The sequence below is a fragment of the Akebia trifoliata genome, chromosome 15 (assembly GCF_017979445.1).
Source record: "Akebia trifoliata isolate Shusen 1 chromosome 15, ASM1797944v1, whole genome shotgun sequence".
NCBI lineage: Eukaryota > Viridiplantae > Streptophyta > Magnoliopsida > Ranunculales > Lardizabalaceae > Akebia > Akebia trifoliata.
This window is the reverse complement of record NC_141389.1, coordinates 27494144-27514828: the sequence shown is the minus strand read 5'-3', so window position 1 is coordinate 27514828 and position 20685 is coordinate 27494144. Positions and strand designations below refer to the sequence as shown.

At 35.0% G+C, this 20685-nt stretch overlaps 2 protein-coding genes and 1 pseudogene across 6 annotated transcripts; all 3 read left to right on the top strand.

The window, feature by feature from the left end:
• Positions 1–1646: 1646 nt before the first annotated feature.
• On the top strand, positions 1647–3317 carry LOC147384970 (capsanthin/capsorubin synthase, chromoplastic-like). Its single transcript, XM_086426881.1, has one exon. The coding sequence runs from the start codon at positions 1716–1718 to the stop codon at positions 3186–3188; it is 1473 nt and encodes a 490-aa protein (XP_086283007.1). The 5' UTR covers positions 1647–1715; the 3' UTR covers positions 3189–3317.
• Positions 3318–6444: 3127 nt separating this feature from the next.
• On the top strand, positions 6445–8757 carry LOC147384969 (casparian strip membrane protein 2 pseudogene; annotated as a pseudogene).
• Positions 8758–13956: 5199 nt separating this feature from the next.
• Positions 13957–20603, top strand: LOC147384968 (OVARIAN TUMOR DOMAIN-containing deubiquitinating enzyme 6-like). Of its 5 annotated transcripts, none has more exons than XM_086425671.1 (9): positions 13957–14122; positions 14429–15186; positions 16303–16464; positions 17395–17472; positions 18490–18568; positions 18653–18798; positions 18942–19007; positions 19118–19292; positions 20172–20603. In XM_086425671.1, the coding sequence occupies exons 2-9, from the start codon at positions 14593–14595 to the stop codon at positions 20372–20374; spliced, it is 1503 nt and encodes a 500-aa protein (XP_086281797.1). In that variant the 5' UTR covers positions 13957–14122; positions 14429–14592; the 3' UTR covers positions 20375–20603. The 5 variants fall into 5 exon arrangements, with proteins under 5 accessions (XP_086281797.1, XP_086281796.1, XP_086281795.1 ...); XM_086425670.1 differs by having other exon boundaries at positions 14342–15186; XM_086425669.1 differs by having other exon boundaries at positions 14288–15186.
• Positions 20604–20685: the final 82 nt, after the last annotated feature.

The following is a 20685-nucleotide window of genomic DNA, read 5'->3' as shown; positions in this document are numbered from 1 at the left end:
TTGTTTTAAAACATAGGGGCATCTCAAATATTCATCAAAATGTGGAACATATTTTTAAGATCAGCCAAAAAATTTTGATCGATCCCTTCACAAACCCAATCAGGTCAATCGGGTTACCGAGTCAAACTAGTAACCACTGATTGATTGATTTTCAAAAATGGGGTTTTTCATTTGACCCAACCCATGTAAACTATCAGTCCTGGTCCAACCGACTGGACCGGTCCGATCCTGTTCTCAAAACATTGCATGATACCAATTAGTAAAAAACAAGAAAAAAAGGTGTTTGGGCGGTTTTGGGCCTAGTGCTATTTGGTCAAAGATAGGACGGTGGTGACGAGGTCACTGTCTCTCTCTTTGTGATATATTTAGGTACAGAATATGACGTTGACCTGTCTTAAAACTCGAACTCAACTCCACTAGTCAGATGCCCATTGATTGAGTCAACTCAGTTATTTTTTGAGTCAATGATAATTTATATTTGGTCTAGTTAAATCTCAACGTTCTAACTATTACTCTGAAACCAATTGATGAAATAATATGAACTTCACACAGATCTAAGGGTGTGAGTGTCAACAGATACCCATTTACCCATAACAGAAATCGAGAATCTCGATTTCGATTTCCTTATTATTGGAATCGATTAGAACTAGGTCTAATATGAAACCTAATCGATAGGTACCAGAATCATTAGATTTTATCTAATGGGTACCTGGATGCTATTTATTTTTATATTATATATGATTTAAAATTTTCTTATAATTTAAAATTAACATATATTATATAAAATTTTCAAATTTTCATATAAGTTAAATATTGAAGATTAAAATGGGTTATCTCTTCTTAAAGTTTATTACTTGTAAAAAAGATGTATTTTAATTTTTTTTTAAATTCATTAAAATCATATTTTTTGTGGAATAAATTATTATTAAGTTAATACTTTGTAGATAATATGTTTTTTAAAATGGATTTTTTTATACAATGATTTTGAATTATTTTTTTCCCATTTGATTCTTGAGAACTAGAACCGACGGGTATCCATTATTCTTTGTGGTTCCGATTCTAATTCCACTTATTTTAAAACATGATTCGAAATTGAAAAAATTATTATGATTATGGTTCTAATTTTTTTAGGAACCGATCCATTGACACCCTTAAACATGACTGATTGAAATAAATATATATTGACCCCAAAAAAAAAAAAAAATTTAAATAAGTATAAGACATAACTCAATCAAGTTCTTAATCCGACTAATGAGTAATTTATGAGTCGTTGAGTTGATGGGTTGGTTCAAATGAGTTTTAGTACCAAGTTAACTCAAAAGACAATTGACTCGGACTAAGTTACCATTCCACTCACCCAAATTTCAGAAGAACTTTTCTAGTCCAACTAAGTTGGATAGTTCAAGTCTGACAAATGGTGAAGATGGAAAGAGAAATACAGATTTCCTAATTATCAATTTCCATAGGAATCCCTAGGCAAAATCTTCGCATCGCAGTCATTGTTGGACACCAAGTGTACAACAACTTGAATACCATAACATTCTAGTTTTAAAATACATATTGTCCTCAAAAAACGCTTTTGTCATTAAAAAACAAAGTGGGTGGGCATCATTTTCTTGGTAGTGTTTGGGGATTCTTTTTCGTCCATTTCTCCAAAATCAAATTTAAAATCAAAACTGCATCTCTTTCATTTGTATCTAAGTTACTTCATTCACATGGGTACCCTTTGCAGGCCAACTCCTCTTGGTCTTTTAACTTCAACAAAGTTCCCTTCATCACCATTTTTTCTCCCCAAAACATTCATCCCTTCAAGAAAAAGAATCCAACACAAAATTCTTAGTAGTTTTGAAAGTTTTCTAGACCTTAAATCCGAATCAAAGCCAGAGTTCTTAGACATCAGTTTACATTGGCACGACAAATCTAATCGCAAACAATACGATGTGATCATCATTGGTGCCGGCCCAGCCGGTCTTCGTCTCGCAGAAAGAGTCTCTCTATATGGTATTAGAGCTTGTTGCATTGACCCTTCGCCGCTCTCAATGTGGCCTAATAACTATGGTGTATGGGTCGATGAATTTGAGAGTATGGGCCTTGAGGATTGCCTTGACAAGACGTGGCCGATGACTACAATTTATATAGATGATCATAAAACGAAGTATTTGGATCGTGCTTATGGTCGGGTTGGTAGGAAAAGATTGAAAACGAAATTGATGGAAGGGTGCATGTCGAATGGAGTAAAATTTCATAAGGCGACGGTATGGAAGGTAGTTCATGAGGAGTTCGAGTCTATGGTGGTGTGTGATGATGGGTGCGAGGTGAAGGGAAGCTTGATTATAGATGCTAGTGGGTTCGCGAGCACCTTTACCGAATTCGACAAGCCAAGAAACCATGGGTATCAAATTGCTCATGGGATCTTGGCCGAGGTCAAGGAGCACCCGTTTGATTTAGATAAAATGGTTCTTATGGATTGGAGAGACTCACATATGCGCAATGAGCCTTATTTACGTGCCAACAATAATAAGCTCCCGACGTTTCTATATGCCATGCCATTCGACTCAAATTTGATATTCCTCGAAGAAACTTCACTAGTGAGCCGTCCCGTGTTACCATATAAGGAGGTTAAGAAGAGGATGGTAGCAAGATTGAGGCATTTAGGTATTAAAGTGTATAACGTGATCGAGGAGGAAAAATGTTTGATACCAATGGGTGGGCCGCTCCCCCGAATCCCTCAGAGTGTGATGGGGATTGGTGGAACGGCCGGACTAGTCCACCCATCAACCGGGTACATGGTGGCCCGTACTATGGCACTTGCACCGGTCCTAGCCGATGCGATTGTTGAGTGCCTAGGGTCCACTAGAATGATAAGAGGGAGTCAACTCCATCATAGGGTGTGGAATGGGTTGTGGCCTTTGGAGAGGAGACATACAAGGGAGTTTTACTCCTTTGGGATGGAGACACTATTGAAACTTGACTTGAAAGGGACAAGAAGATTCTTTGATGCTTTCTTTAATTTGGATCCTTATTATTGGCATGGGTTCTTGTCTTCTAGGTTGTCTCTTGGGGAGCTTGCTTTGTTAAGCTTATCTCTGTTTGGGCATGCTTCAAATTCCTCTAAGTTTGATATTGTTACAAAGTGTCCTTTGCCTTTAGTTAGAATGGTGGGTAATCTTGCCCTTGACACCATTTAATAGGGTTGGAAGTTGTTTTTTTTCAAGTTATATACGTTGTGTTTTGTGAAAATTTAGAGTGCTTGGTGGAGAAAGTATGTAATCCAATCAAATTGGTGAGGCCTAATAGAGTGGTTTCCTCTTCTGAAATGAAGTTGTGGGTGGCCCGTGTCGAACGTAGCCCTCTCTCCGTAATGGGTTTATCAATTACCTCTGTTTTCTCACTAATTGCACTTAAAAAAAAAAATGCATTAAGCATTCTTAGGGCTCCTAAGAGTTCTTCCTCTCCTTCATTATGATCCAATCAAATTGTAGTGCCATGTTATCATCATATGTGCTTCATCATGGATATTGGGTATTCTATTTTATCACTAAATTCTATCAATTGTACATAAAAATCGAGAGATTGAGGAGGACGTTGTATGGTGTGACCAACATATCCTAATCATATTAAAAACAAAAGTGTATCAAACCTTACCATATATTGTGGTCGCCCCCCCCCCCCCCCCCACAACATCTTTTATTCCCTGAATAACAAGTAGAGAAATTTGCACTACTTCATCTTGATGTGTCATCAAACTGTTGAATAGTGTAGATAAGATCTTTAATATATATTCAATGATAATGATTACAAAGACTCCAAGATCCCACTAAGCTCGTGAAATAGTCATGTGGATTTTGTTGCGCTTAGACAAGATGAGGGACAATAAGTGTCCGATGTAGGACTGTGCGTGCGTCAAACAAAGATAATAAAAAATGGGAAAAGAGAAAGACATAACATTACACGATTTGTTCACGAGGTTCGTCTAAATCCGGATTACATCCCCAGGCTCTGAGGAACCACTCACAATTAGATGATTTACCGTACATAAGGTTACAAAGAGAGAGAGAGAGAGAGAGAGAGAGAGAGAGAGAGAGAGAGAGAGAGAGAGAGATGATGATGAAGAAGAAGAGAAAGAAACCCCCTTCCAATGACAGATTGTGTCTTTTTTATAATGAAGAGAAGAAATGTATCTCCTTAATGGTTGCATGGTCGGAGTTCCTTATGATATCACGTGACAGCTTCAAAGGTGACGCATAGCGATTTTGATGATACCATGTGGTGGCCTCGAAGGCAACACGTGTGCGCCACGTGGTGACTTTATTGCTCATATCTACTCAAACTTATCAAGGATTTACACCATTCAATCCAAGCACAATCTAAATTTACAAAGAAATAGTTGAAGCTAGAGTTATCTTCAACTCTAGAGTAAATTCTTACAAACAACCAAGCAATAGAGTTGTAATTAACTCTCATTGTCCAACTTTCAAAAGTTGAATTGAACTTCACAAGTCCAACTCTTACAAATACAACTCAACATACCTAACAAAACCTTAGTCAAGAGTTTTTATGGTCTATACTCCTCAAAAACTCATATTTGCACAAATTAATGTAACAAATGAATCCTAGTAATACAAATTAGCAAAATCCCATCTTTGTGTTGAGTTTAGTCTCACATCGGACACTTATTGCCTTGTCTCTCTCTCTCCTTACAAGTTCCTGAGCCTCTCCACTCATTGCCAATTGATTTTGAGTTGGACCCAAATTTATCATGGTATCAGAGTGGGTCTTTCTTTCCTCCACGTCACCCATTTCATATCTCCACTTGAACACTCATTGCCTTGTCTCTCTCCTTATAAGCTCATTGGTTTTGAGTTAGACCCCAATGATAATGAATTTTATCATTCCAATCTAACTTCGAATACACTTATTTCCATAGGTGCACGCGCTGCTAGCAATTACCTGACCCATTGTGGCTCCTGCCTACACTTGCTTTGTATTTTGCTTCGCCAAATACCGATCTTCAAGATCAACTAAAGCGAGGATCTAAACGTTTCAATTCGAGATTTTACCTCATGGGCTTGGGTTAAATCACAGACCTATTTTAAAGCCCAGAATAAAGAAATACCTGAATCCAATTTTTGGACTCCTCCAATGAGGCTAGTTTTTGTTGAACTTAATTCCACCAGCCTGTTAGCTGTGCCAGTGCCACATGATGCACAATTGGTCAATATTTGAGATAGCCCTACATTTTTGAACTCATGTCACACCCTTTGACCACAGTCTTTTCTAAGAGACTACTAGAATGGCCTAATTAAATGCTCTCATTTTCTCGTCGAAACCACTTTTATTTTTTCCCAAAACCCATTATCCTCTAACTCTTCTAAAAAATTCAATCTCGTCTACTTTCCTTAATATTCTTTTCTTGAAGTTTGAAGGTGAAAGGAGATAAAGGGGCAGAATAATTTTATCCTAAAAGTGGCAGACAATGGAAAGAGGTTGAAAACAAGGCATTTTAGTCATTTCCAGTTAGGTTTTCAATGGAGACCGCAGTCAAGGGGTATGTCATCAGTTCATAAACACAGGAGGGCATCTCAAATATTCACCAAAACTAGGAGGGTTTCTCTAATTTTTAAATATTAGTCACTAAGTGGAGCAAGTTAACAACAGCCACCTTTTAGCAAATGGGGGTAATTTAGATATACCCCCTCCCAGTTTTGGTCAATATTTGAGATAGCTCTACATTTTCAAATTGATGTCATACCCTTTGACCAGTCTGTTCTAAGAGACTACTAGAATAGCCTAAATGCCCTCATTTTCTCGTTGAAACTCCTTTATTTTTCTCTCAAAACCCATTATCCTCGAACTCTTAACAATCTAGGTAAATCATTTTTAACCTAGTCGATCTCATCTTCAACACCATCGTATCAAAAACCCTTTATTTTTCTTCTCAAAATTCATCCTCTTCTACTTTCCTTAAAATCATATTCTTTTCTTGAAGTTTGAAGGTCAAAGGAGATAAATGGGCAAAAGAATTTTAATCCTAGAAGTGGCAGACGATCAAAGTTTTTGGAAAGAGGTTGAAGACAAGGGCATTTAAGTCATTTACAGTTAGACTTTCAATGGAGATTGCAGTCAAAGGGTATGTCATCACTTCAAAAACACAGGAGGGTATCTCAAATATTCACCAAAACCAAGAGAGTTTCTCTAATTTTTAAATATTAGTCACTAAATGGAGCAAGTTAACAACAGCCACCTTTCCAAAAAAAAAGTTAACAACAGCTCCCCAACTCCTTAAACTGAACAACTCTCTCTCTCTCTCTAATCCTCTATATAACTCCCACCCATGAAACCCATATTCCATCACAAATTATAACCTTTCAATTATACTAAAAGCATCCTCATATCTCTCTAGCTCTCTACATCTTCTTTGCAACAAAACCCGAGTAACTGAAAATGATGAAGAGTAGTACTGGAGAAGCAACTACGATCACCATCGCAGATACGAAGAACAGCGACATTCGTAAAGCAAAAGCTGGTACTACTGGTGGTGCACCACCAGTGGTGGTCGCCACCACCAAAGCTACAAAGCATAAGAGAGGAGGATGGAAGAAGGGTTTAGCTATATTCGACTTCATTCTTAGGCTTATTGCTATTGGTGTAACTCTCGCAGCCACAACTATTATGGGAACTACTGACCAAACACTCCCATTTGTCACTAACTACTTTCAGTTCAAAGCTACCTATGATGATTTCCCTGCTTTTACGTAAGTTTTTTTATCTTCTAATCCAGCGCTTCGGTTCAATTGGGTGTGAGGGTAGAATGGGAAAATGAAAATACTTTGATCGTAAGTCATAGTTGTTGACTTTCTTTAAAAAAGAAAAAAAGAGCTTCTATTGCCACACCAACTTTGCCAACATGACCCCAAGATGTGCCAATTCTTTAATGATAGGAATTTTTCCCAAAATGTGTGTAACTTATGTCCAAATTCCGATTTCAGTACACTGTTCATTTTGATTCCTAAAACATGCACTTCGAGTGAATTAGTCACTTTTATAATCAATGAATTCATTGATATTTCTATGAATTTGTAGATAATAAAAAGTGATGAACTCACAAGTTTGTAGGGAATAAAATTCTAATAATTTTGAAAAGAAAAATATATTATTTTTTCCCGTTAAATTTAAAATTTAAGTTTTGGGAGTTTGGTAACCGTCCATTTTCAACACCTTGGATCAAACTCTTTTTTTTTTTTTCCTGTTTGGGGGTGGGGGGGGGGGGGGGATATGAGTTTTTCCATGAAATCTAGAAAGTTGTTGTGTTGGATTACAAATGTAATAATCCATCAGGGTCCAATGACCCTTAGTAAGATTTGAAAGATTGCAAGAAAAGTGTTATTCCATTTTTTTTAACATTTAAATAGCTAGTTCTGAAGGTTTTCTTACATGTAAAGAGTGAAAGCCCCCTCCTTATTTTAACACTTACTTTTAAAGAGTCTCTTGGAGATAATTTTTTCATCTTTCACTCATTAAAGTAAAGAGCCAACAAATTTTAAAGAGTCTATTGGAGATGCTTATTATTTGCATTATCAAGAAGTAATTATATATAATGTTAACTCAATAAGAACTTACTAAATTTTTCTTAACCCTAATATGGACACCCATCCTACATAATTACTAAAATATCCTTTACATATGGTTTTCAATTATATTTCAGATGTTTTGTGTATGAAATTGCGCAGGTATTTTGTCATCGCCAATGGGATAGCCAGCTGTTACCTTCTCCTCTCCATGATCTTGTCTATTGTCACCATTATTCGCCCACACACAATAGGACCAAAGTTGCTTTTACTCATGTTTGACACGGTAAGAGTATTAACAAGAGTATTTTTAGTAATATTATGTCACCTTGAAGGATGGTTTTTTCAACTTAGGATTTGAAGGTATTGATTATTGAATGAAATTCTTGAAAAAAAAAATGTATATAAAACTATTTTTTGTAAGAATATATATATATATTTTTTGGTGGGGGGCAAGGGAAATAACATGTGTATGGGAATAGTGACAGTAGATATGAACTTATTCTTAATGGCAAGAGTCTTGACTTTAGACAGATTGAAGTGGAGGAACAAGTATCATTTAGTCAACCCCAAATTTGTTGGATACAATGTCCTTGGGGGTGTTGGTGACAAGTTACTCTTTGAACTAATCTCATAATTTTGATTTGAGTATGATAATTGAAAAATTATTTTGGTAACAATTGGAAATATGATTTTCACACAGAGCAACAAAATTTGAGATTAACTCTTTGACATCATCTGTCAGATTTTGATTTTTCATGTACAATAGAACTACAAACAAATAATTTAATTAATTTTTAACAAATTTTATCAACAATTACAATACATAAAAGGACTTAAAATATAAAAATTATGTTCGTTGAAATACATATTTATCCTAAGAAATATGACATCCTTGAATATATCTCTTTTAAGATCATCCTAAGCTTTTATTATGATGCATCATTTCTAATACTTTGATAATACATGTCAGGTAATGGTTGCTCTAACAGCATCTAGTGCCGCTGCAGCTGCTGCCATTGAATACTTGGCGCATAATGGGAATCCGACAGCCAATTGGCTTGCCATGTGTCAACAATTCGATGATTTTTGTCTACAAATTAGTGGCGCTGTCGCGATATCATTCGTTGCAACAATCATCTTCATGTTGTTGGTTGTGATGTCGGGTTTGAGTCTCCGAAAGCATTGAAATGGACCTTCTCATCATATATATTGATATCTAATCTTCAATGGTTTCATTTTGGTATGTGTGGGATAATTTTATATTTTCGTGGATTTAGTGAAAAACATGTAATTTTATTTTGTGTGATGGTCAAATGTATTGGAAACTATTTGTCTTTATTAATGTTGTGTTCATTTTACTTGTCTTGAATTTGGATGTTTTCTTTGTAATTTTAGTGGTAATAAACATTGAGTCAAGTTAATCTATATTCTATATCATAGTTTTAAAACTTTTCAAGTCTGTTGAATCAGTTCGATTTGGTTCAATTTCTTATCAATTTGTATTAAAACTCGTTTAAGTTCAATTTATCAAATCAATTCAGGAAATGAGTCAAATCAATGATTCAATAAGAGACAATTTATTCGACTCCTTTAAGTCTATTTAATATGTTTTTACATACATACATTGAACACACTAAAATGAGTTCTAACCAAATAAAAATTAACTCATCCAAAATTAAAACTACAAAAAAAATTTCATTACTTACCAAATCATATGAAAATACAATCGAACAAACTTAAATCCTCAAACTTATAAATACGATAAATATGATACTGCCAACATAAAATGAGTGAAACGCATACTAGAACATATATAAAATTAATTACAAATTCACATAATTCAAACTAGAAATCAAATTAGATTTTGCACACATGTTACTAAACACGATCATTGAGAAAATTGGTTCTCTTTGAACCCAACTTTTTGTTGTTTGTTGATCTAATTTAATGGTGACAACCCTGTGGGTGTCTCAATTCATCCGATAGAGAAGGAGTAGTTTGTTGGTAGAGAATAAAATTATGGCTTTAGAAAAGTTTTATGAATATTTTTTTCCCATAAAAGTTCTTTATCTTTCATTTCCTTTTTGTGATTTTTTTTTCCTGTTATTTTATTTAAAGGGCCACACGAATCCATACAACCAAGTATTCAAAAATTGTAAAATACTAAAAGTTATTAGTATTTCGATAAAATAAGGTGGTTTATGATGCAAATAAACAGTGTTTACGACGTTTTAAAATTACAAGCCATGTTTGTTTGCATCGCAAACAGTTGCAAACGCGAAACTTTGCGGTTACAAAATGTTGCAATTACTAACTTTTATTTAATTTTGTAATTGGAGTCCATGGTAGTGTTCAGTGGAGAATTTTTGTTTGCTTGATCATTCCACAAACATTATTATAAAAAAAAAAAACATAATTTTTATTTCTTTAGAAAAAAAAAATTCATTTTCTATCTTAAATTATTGTTTTAAGTTGAAATAATAATATTTGTTTCCATATAATTTTTAAACAAACTAAAAGACTACAAACCAAGTGTTTTATATGAGAATGACATTTGGAAAATCATTACCAATTTACTATGAAAATCAATGCAATCACATTAGAGTCACAAAACAATCATATAGGCTGGAGATCAACATGATATATAAGCTTCTATAGCAATTAAGAACTCTTGAAAATAAATATTACTTTAATCAAGGAAGCATATGTAGTTGAATCTAAATCTAAATTGCTTTTTTTTTACAATTATTCAAATTGAATCAAATATCTTTTGTGTTATTACAAACATGATCTTATTGAGTAGTTTTTACTTAATTTTTTGTTAATTGTTGGAGCAGTAGAAGTAAAATCCAACTTGATTTAAATGATGTGAAAACATGATTCTAATTTATGTATCAACATCTTCTATTTCTTCATCCACTATGCACCTTGACATTATTACATCTAGTATTTCAATATATATTAGATAATATTTCTTTATTTAATATATATATATATATATATATATACATCTTGTACACCTTGTTTTCAAATGAAATAAGAACAGTACATGTCATACATTTAAGTGAAATGCCTAAAGAAATACTTCACTTATCATCCCACTAAAACACAACAAAAATGATTGGGTATCATTTAACTTTTGTTAAAATATAATTTAAACTTAAAAAAATCAGATTACATTAGCTTCCATATCATTTTAAATAAATTAAAAGAATATATAACAAAATCAATATGTTCTAAATGTTATTAACAATTTCTCAATTAAAAATTTAGGGATTCCAACTCATGTGTAGGACTTTCATTGAGTTCGTGATTCAAATTGTGATGAGGAAGAATGAGAGAGGAGGTTTTAGTTTGTGCTACTTTAGTAGAAAAATATAGAGGGACGAAGTATTGCTGTGTTTTATTTTGTTACTATTTGGTATTTTTTCAGTTTCCTCCAACATCTCATTACTTAAGCTTATTGAAATCTTTATTCTTACTAAGATCATTGAGTATCAATTCTCAATAGAAAAAATGAATAATATAATGCCTAAAAACATGAAAAATATGAATGGTAAATAAAATTATTACAATAATTAGATGAAAAATGAAGTATTGTGTGTTTTCATAAATAATGTGTTGCAAATGAGATTTATGTGATTTTTTCAAGAAAATGAACTTGTTGAGAGAAACGCATGTAAATGCATCTTTAAGATGTTGAATAAATTTAACAATATATATATATATGGGGCGGTTCAAGGGCCATATGTAAAAACATATGAAAAAACAATGGTTTTTCAAAACATGGGTTAGAGGTTTTGGATTGAGCTGATTTTTTGCAAGGATGGTCAAGATGATGAAAAGATCATCCTCACAAAAAATCAGCTCAATCAGAAACTTCTAAATCCATCAAAAGTGATTTACAAATTATTAATAAAAATTGGCAAAAAATCGACGGTCCACATTTTAAATCACTTTTAATGGGGTTAGAAGTTTCAGATTGGACTGATTTTTTTTCGGATGATCTTCCCATCATAGAGATCATCCTCACAAAAAATCAGCTCAATCCAAAATTTCTAACCCATATTTTAAAATTTTATTAATGTTACATTGTTTTTACATATGTTTTCTCATATATATATCATAAAATAGTGGTATCTACTATTCATTAATTTATCATCATCTTCATATGACATGGTCATCATCATCATGATACCCATCATCATCATGACATGATAATTTTCATCATCACCAGTATAATGATAATCCTCTTTATGATCATGTTTGTTGTCATCAACATGAGGAAAATCATCATGACTTCAATCATTAACATAATCATTATTGTGGATGCAAAAACTTGATCTTATCTTAAGATTCTCACTGACTGATTGATTTCTTCCTCAAGTGCTCTTGGGTTTGCCTACAACACCTCTCTGAAGTCTTAGTTAGGACCTTAGTACAAAAAATAGTATAGAGTTTAGGAGAGAAGAAATTGAATACATTTTAGTACTCATTATCCTCGTATTTATAAGGTTACAACCTTAGGATTCTTCTCAATTTCCTTTCTAAATTCCATCACTTAACTATTTTATAATTTCCTCTTATTAGGAGTGTATCTACCCCTTATTTGATGTTTATTCATCCCTTCCAATCAGGGATCTTCCCTTATCTTCGCGAATTCATGCTATTATTATGCTATTCATGTTCTTATCAATTTCTGTTTCACAATAAATGGAATCAAGCAGCCAAAAAACATGAGTAAGGATATTACGAATACTAAATATCCCTAGCATCTCAACCATCAATTTGATGGAGAGCCTCAAACTCAAGGGTGGCAATAGATAGTGTCATGTTCGAGTAAAGATATTGTGAAAATTTACCTAATATGAATTCAACCCATTTAATAATCGTGTCAAAATCATAAACCCGAGCTACAGTCATTTATTAAACATTAGCATGACATGATCTGGATAACCCATTTAATAACCAGATTGGCTTGTCTCATATTCAAGTTGTCTTGCATAACCCATGAACATGACACAATTAAAGTGAAAAAACCCCTTAAAAGGATTATTTATAAATAATAACGAAAATTGTTAAATAAATGTTGATAAGTTGCACACATTTTGAATTTATGAGTTCAAAGGTTATAAAAATGACGAATGCATGTTTTGGAAATTAAAATGAACAATGTACCAAACTCAGAATTTTGTCATACTTTGTGCATGAAATGGAAATTCATTGTTTATGGGATTTTTCCCATAACGCGTGCAACTTATGTCCAAATTTCGATTTCGATACACTACTCATTTTAATTCTCAAAGTATGTATTTCGAGTGAATTTGTCACTTTTATAATCAATGAATTTGCTAGTACATCTATGAATTCTTAGATATTAAAAGTAACGAATTCACGAGTTTTTAAGTTATAAAAATGACAAATGCCTGTTTTGGGAATTAAAATGAAAATTATACCAAACTCAAAATTTCATCATATTTAGAACACGAAATGGTGATTCACCCTTCACTCATTTTCTTTAGTTTCAAGTGGGGGAGTAATAAGTAAAAGTTGGGTGCCAATAGCAGCTCTCTAAATTATTGGCTATGCAACTGAATGCTCCCTTAAGGCTTATTTGTAAGTACTTGGGTATTGTGTGAATGATTTGAAATTGTTAATTCAAGCGTACATATTAGTGGATCGTAGAGTGTTGCTTTTCTAACTAGAAAGTCTTCATCAATCAATACTTGACTAATGGGGCATGGACCTGGAATCTTAAAAAAAAAAGTGTAGCTGTGTATCCCAAGAAAAAAGATTCTACGTTCCGTATCCATGCCACGTCAGTCGAGTATTGATCAAGTGGAGACTTTCTAACTAGAAAATCATTATTCATCGAAATTACATTTATGTTAACTGGTAGGGTGGATAAATACGGAAAGAGTGCTGATTTACTAATTGAAAGTCTTCACTCGATAATACCTGGATGATGTGGCATGGATGTGGAACCATAGATCTTTTTCGTCGGGATTCATAACTGCACATTTTCATTAAAATGTATAGTTGTGAATCCCAAGGAAAAAAATCTATGTGCTTGACGGTATCATTTCAGCCGCGTATTGACCGAGTGTAGACGTTCTAGTTCAAAAATCATTATTTCTACGGAGAAAGCTGGGGGTTTGTCAGACAAACGAGTCGGGACTAATTTGGTTAATTAGATAAAGAAATGGGGAGAATTTGGGTATTTTCTTTATTAGAAAGGTGATCCGCACGATCACCCAACCGTGCGCTCTCGAGATGCGCGCCCATTAAGTAGCTTTTGAGCTTACAAGTTTCCACGTGTCATTAGATCGGCGACGATTTGTCGCTCAAAACCCTGGTCACGGGCGGTACTTTTTGCTGTCTCCCACCATAAAAATCAGCCTTTCGTCTCTCTCTCTCTAAAAATTCTCTTCTTCGTCTCGAAGTAATCTCTCTCTATTTGGCTTCTCCAGAAACGCTAGAATTTCTTTATCTAATCCCTTTTCTCTGAATTCGAACAGATTCGACACTTTAGCTTTTGTGGAGCTCTCGAGGTTATTTCTCGATCCTTTACAGACTTTCTTTTGCTTTTTTTTTCTCAAATTTTTTTTTTTTGTGGTGATTTCTTGGATTTCATTGCAGATATTTATGTCGATTTTCATTATTTTTGAGTTATTTTAGCTCGATCAGGTTTAATCACCATTGATCGATGGTTTTAGGTTATTTAAGGAAAATTTATTTACTTTTTGGGGGAATTTTGGGCTGGTAATCAGAAGTGTTGATGGTTTTGGTTTGGTGAGGTATATTTCATATTCGAAGGGAAATTTCACGGATTCATGAGAATTGTTAGGGGAATGCAGAGATCGATTAGTGAGGAGAAGACAGAGCTGAGCTGGAAGGAATCGTTCAGCCAAGGTATTGGTGTTACTGTACCCAAAGCAAGGGCGCGTGATAAACTTCTGATTAGGGTATTGGTCCTCTAAGTTGGGAGGAAGGCAAGGCGAGAGTTTCGGTAGAGTTTAAGATGACTCGTATATTGGTTCAGCGAGGTTCAACTGGTTCTTCGTCCAATCAGAACCGCTTGTCGTCCTTGCCTGGTTCGTCTTCAGCTTCGACACCACAATCAGGAGCTTTGGATGAATCGCTGGACTGTTGTGGGAGTGGAGATGAGAAGACAATAAAAAATGACGAATTTTTGCCAGAAAGTATTGAGGGTTTAAGAAATGAGACTGCTTTGGATGAATTTATCGATAAAGAGAAAGCTGGTAATAGTAATAGTAATGAGGATGCTGTGGATTCGAGTGAGAATGAGGGCCCTAGTGTCAGTTCGGCTCAGATCGTTACTAGTGGTTCACACCCCTCTCCTCCCCCTCCCCCTCCTCCAGTCCCTCCGCCAAAACCCTCGATAGCCAATTTGAGTTCAAGGAGAACTGTGTCCGGTGGTTCAAATGCTGTTCAGATTGGTTCTTCTAGAAGAGCGGTGGCCTGGCCCGTTGTTTTGACGCAGACATCTTCATCGGGTTCGAGGCCTTCTTCTCCTAGGTCTTTTGGTGAAGCTGAAGGTTACAACAGTGCAGATGAGCAGAACCCGTGTTTCGGGCCTTCTTTTGATGACGCAGTAAGTTAGATATTGTATCTTGTCATTTATTGCCTATTTGCTAGCGTAGGAGATGTAATCTTTAGTTACATGCTAATATAAGCATAAGCTTACTCTTTGGAGGAGCTGAAGTGTTAACCCTTTCATTTATTTATTTATTTATAGAAAATAGTAAAAATTGTGTTTAGAGGAAAAATGGAACTTTATCATGATGCACAAGGATGGCTTATAGACACCATTATTAGCCAATAAGTTGGTGTCATCAACGAAACGATCCTTCGACTACAACTATACAAAATTTCATGCTTTACACGTAGCTCTCTAATTCATCTGCTATATGTGCAAACCTCCAATACCCCTGAGACCAAATTCGTGGAACTGTTCTAGCCCAGCCCACAATGAACAGGGAGTTAATCCTTCAATCCTTGGAGGAGGGCCCTTGCCTCTACTTCATACAATCTATACGTGGAAATTGGTCATCAACTTTTGGGCTTTAGATGAATGATACAGTTTAGCTTTGAGTTTAAACCATTGGTAAGGATACAAGGATGGCAACTTAGGGAGGGATGCATATCCTTCACTTTGTTAGCCTAAAAGAAGGTCTTATGGCCATTACTCATAGAAATGTTGTGCTCAAAGGAAACTTGCCTAACAATTTGATAAGGGAAAGACATGGAGTTCCTTCCTCGGATCACTTTTGTATTCACTATGATTTGACATAGAGGTAAATTGCCATCACCGTATCTCCGCCACTATTCCACAAGATTGCAGAACTATTCACTATGATTTTTAGCTGTCTTAGGGTTTTTTTTTTTTTTTTGTGTAAGCAGTTTAAGGAGTTTAGGGGTTTTTTTTTTTCCAAAGATTTCTTATTTAGATGGGAAACTATTAGTATGGGGATATTGTAATCTGTTTTTGCTTTCGAGGACACCTCGTCTTCTTATCAATAAATTTTCACTTATCGGAAAAAAAAAAAACTAATCACTTCTGATGTAATAATCTACAAATCAGATTTCAAAACTAATCACTTCTGTAGTTCACTATGATTTGACCTGACTCAGTATCGTGCATCAGAAAGGCCCATCATGTCCATAACAAGATTCATTATCAAACATTAATCTGTTGCTTCTATTTCAGGAGAGAGAACGCCAGTTTGAGATTGATATAAGGCGAGCAAAAAGTTTAGAAGTCAAACGGATGCTGGAGGATGGAAACTGCCTGTTTCGTGCTGTTGCAGATCAAGTGTATGGGGACACAGAGGCATATGATTTGATTCGACAGATGTGCATGGACTATATGGTATGTGCATGTATTTATATTTTTTGTAGATTTACATCCTTTGCTTATGCAACTGGATTTATATTTGTGTTTCTGATTGCATCTTGTAGATGTTCTGTGAAGAAATGATTTTGTAGCCAGTTAAATAGCAATTTTTCGTACTTACTAACGAGTACTTTCCAGTTAAGTTAGCAGTGTCGTAGTTGTCTCCAGGGGGGGAATTCTGTAACAGGTCCCTGTCGGACATGTTACAACCCAGACTGCTTTGTATATGTTCTCCAAGCTTCTTTAGAAGCTAAAACCACCTGCCACTACCCCGTATGTGTTTACTCTATTCATTCTAGTATACGCTACTAACATGATACTGTTTAGAAGTGTTACATTGTTGATCCATGACGATTCTACAAGGAATTTCACTACTATTATATAGATTGGCCACTTCTTTTCCGAAAATTTTCCCTATACTATGAGAACATAATAGAACTGTTGTATAGGGCGGTTTTGTAAATTTACAGTGGTACCAAGATCCTTTATTGCATGCTACTGTATCTGTTCCAAGTGTCTCCATTTGCTTCTATACCTTAGAAAGTGGTTTTTTCTCTTGTTCCTTTTTTTTTTTTGTGCAAACACTGTAACTTCCAATCTTCAAGTTTGCTCGCAATAAATTAGTACATGTAGAAAGTTGGAGCTGAGAACTTTAGAGGATACCATATTAAATATTCTTATTTAAATATAAAATTATTGGAAAAATATATTTTTTATAATACCCTTATACACTTGATTTTTAAGAAAGAAATAAGAAAAAGCAATGCTTTGAGTTACATTGCACATGCATCCCCCAAAATATAAATACATGTGTGAGATATTAGAGGTTCGGTGTTCTTTTTTGTTGATCCGGTCTGAAACATGTGACGAGTAGTTATTTGACGAATTTCTGTTTTTCTCATTCAGGAGAGGGAGAGGGACCACTTCTCTGAGTTTATAACCGAGGGTTTCACATCATACTGTAAAAGGAAGAGGCGAGACAAGGTATGGCTATTTATCTTTTTTGTTTGATCCAGTTTTCAGTCCAGCTATTCATCACCTTTGTCTTCTTATACCTAACCCAACTATTTAGATTCTGGCAATGTGAGTCCCATTTTGCTATTGAACTCTATCTATAGCAATCTTGATATCATGTGATGATAATATTAAGAAAAAATTGCAACACAAATTTAGAACATTTTCTTGGCTGCATATTACTCATTCTATTTCATTATATGGGTTGTTACTCTGGTTTTGATATTTTCTAATTCATTTCCAATTTTCTTTTATTTCAAACTAGAGTTTCTAGGTTAACTATTTACTATTTGGCATTTAATCCCTTTGACAATGTTTCCAAACAGATCTTAGTTACAAGAATTCCTTATTAGTAATGTTTATTGGTGTGGCCAAGTAGTTGATTCTGAGTTATTGTGAATATGCCGTTTGTTATTTTCTTTAGCCAAGTAGAGTCCCTGTTTGGTTAGTTTTTTATTTTTTTTAAATAATTCAGAAAATGTGGCTTAAGTATGTATAATGGGGAGGACTCTCCCTATGCTGGTCATGGATCTATGCCATGTGCCAGTAACTGGCCTCACTAGCACATGCTACCCACCTCCCAATGAAAAAAAGCCCCAGATCTACTGATTGAGTGAATCATGTGCATCCGTGGGCCTGGACCTAGTTTTTGAGCAGGGCCAAGAGAATTGAAAGTGGGTTCAGGTCCATGGAACGAAACCATTTGAATTCAACAGCTTGGATCACTCAATTGGCTCAATTTTTGGGTTGTGGTGTCATGCAGATGTGACCTAACATTTTGTTGATCCAGATGATGACACGGATTGCCACATGGCGGATATACTGGACTAGCTTATGAACCCCCTCCCTGTACTTGGTGTTTTGGCAACCTTTCTTCATTCTTTAGTTAGAATACCTCTTTATATCTCAGCTTAATGCCCAAGACCTTGTTTCTTTGACCATTCTCACCTTTGTGGATTTATCAACTAGTTTGTTTGTTCATGGCAGGTCTATGGAAACAATGTTGAGATCCAGGCTTTATCTGAAATGTATAATCGCCCCATCCATATTTATTCCTACAGCACAGGTGCCACTCTATTTAATCGTCCTGTCAGAGACGATCATCTGTAATCTGCCCTTCCAGGTCTTCACTAACAGTCTATTAATGCAGAACCCATCAACACTTTTCAAGGAAGCTATAATACGGACACACCACCTATTCGACTTAGTTATCATCGTGGAAACCATTACAACTCACTGGTTGATCCGCGTAGGTTGACAGTTGGTGCAGGCCTTGGGTTCAGCAGCCTTCAGGGGGTGAGTCCTTCCTATGTGCCTAATTGTTTCTTCTCTTTTTACAAGGATGATTTTTTTGTTTTTTAAAAACTTGTGTTGATCAATTGTTTAATTCTTGTTCAAAAATTTCTTTTTGGGCTGATCAATTACTGTTTGTTCTATAGGCAAACATCGACAAGGATCAAGTCAAAGCTGCTATCAGAGCTCAACAAGACCAACAAATTGATAATGTAATTTAACTTGGTTTCACTCTTGTGTTCAACTGATTTTGATGATCAACTTAATATGTTAATGGCAGTTTTTCTTTGTTGTTTTTCGGTCATGTATTATCAAATGACAGGCACTTTTGGCTGAGGGACGATTCTACTCCGATCTTGAATTGACTGAGAAGGAGATTGAGCGAATGGTAATGGAAGCTTCACGGGCTGAATATATAGCTGATGACAAGCTCAAGCAGCAACTTAGCTTTAGAGATTCTTCTAATTCTAGTGCGGAACCATCATCTTCAGGAGCAAGTGAGTTGCCTCTTTTAATTTAATCTAATATTTTTATTTTTTCAATACATGAAGGTGACCTAACCACCTACTTGCCTCCTTGTTCAAATGGTGGATGCCGCTCAATTAATGTAGATTATCTGTTCTGAACTGTGTCTTACTTATTATTGTTTCCCATCGGTACTATCCCCACTTACCACCAAAAAGGATATAGGAAAGTAGAAAAATTACTGGCTTTTCCATTGTAGGGTGGGTCCTGGTTCTGCTTTGGTGATATTAAAAGCATGGATATTCTTCTTGCTGAGATTATTACAAAGAAATATAGAATTTGCCCAAGGCGAACTGATTATAATATTCTTGTTCATCATCTGGATTCCATTAGAGGTTTGTATCAAAGGTTCCTATAAAACTTGTGTTTCTGGGTGCCTTGAACTCGAGTTCCTTGGTCAATGTAAACTGGGCATCAGATGTGGCTTGGCTGTTGGGTTCTAGCTACTAGTAGATATTAATTTGTTGATTTGTAATCACAGTGCCATCAGATGCATATGACTTCTTGAACGAGATTGAATAACACAATGAAAAAAAATAATATCCAGATTATCAAAGACATGGAAGATACTTATCAAAAAAAAAAAAAAAATCAAAGACATGGAAGATATGTTAAACTAAGCTTTTAATGTTAAATTAATTTAAAATATATTATTTGATAAAATAGTATTGCGGACTATTGTATTCTGCTTCTCCCCATAGGCATGGTATGGTGTTAAGTGGAATCTTGGTCAAGAGACATTTTGAGATGGAAATGTACTTCGAGTGGTGATTATTAATACTCACTTTTAGAACCGTCTTCTCTTAATTCTACCCTTTTTTGACTTACTGACAAATGGAACACAACAACAGGACCATCACGGAGCGATTCAAAGCTGGAAGGTGGAAGGGATACTGTCCTAAGCAGCAGTATGCAGATGGTGCTATCAATGGGGTTCGGCTACTTGGAGGTGATGGAAGCTTACAGCAAATTTGGGGATGATGTTGAATCGATGGTTTTTTACCTGTTGGAGACTGGCAGTAGCAGCAGACGCAAAGGGAAGGCAACCGAGTGAGCAATAATCAAACCAGATTGATAAAAAAGTTTGAGAGAGGAGTGTAGATTTTTAGTGGCTTTCTTCTGTTATAGATTTAGGTAAATAGGTGAAGCAGTAAAATCATCTCCTGTACTGGAAGCTTTTGAGAACAGCAACAAATACATTTTAAAAGGTTAAATTCAATAGAATTTTATCCATCTAATGGTTTGTAGTGTAATATAAATGGGTAATAGTCTGATTCTGTATCTGAATTCCTTGCTCATTTACCATATTTGTTGCACCACCAATCTACCCTACGTGACACAAGATGATTGCCTAAGCTGTGTCAT

Excerpts from the sequence above, each read along its gene's own strand:
- LOC147384970 (XM_086426881.1), top strand. The coding sequence starts at position 1,716 with ATGGGTACCCTTTGCAGGCCAACTCCTCTTGGTCTTTTAACTTCAACA.
- LOC147384968 (XM_086425671.1), top strand. The coding sequence starts at position 14,593 with ATGACTCGTATATTGGTTCAGCGAGGTTCAACTGGTTCTTCGTCCAAT. Across the intron at positions 18,569-18,652 it reads TATTTATTCCTACAGCACAG|AACCCATCAACACTTTTCAA; the intron begins GTGCCACTCTAT and ends CTATTAATGCAG. Across the intron at positions 19,008-19,117 it reads AAGACCAACAAATTGATAAT|GCACTTTTGGCTGAGGGACG; the intron begins GTAATTTAACTT and ends ATCAAATGACAG.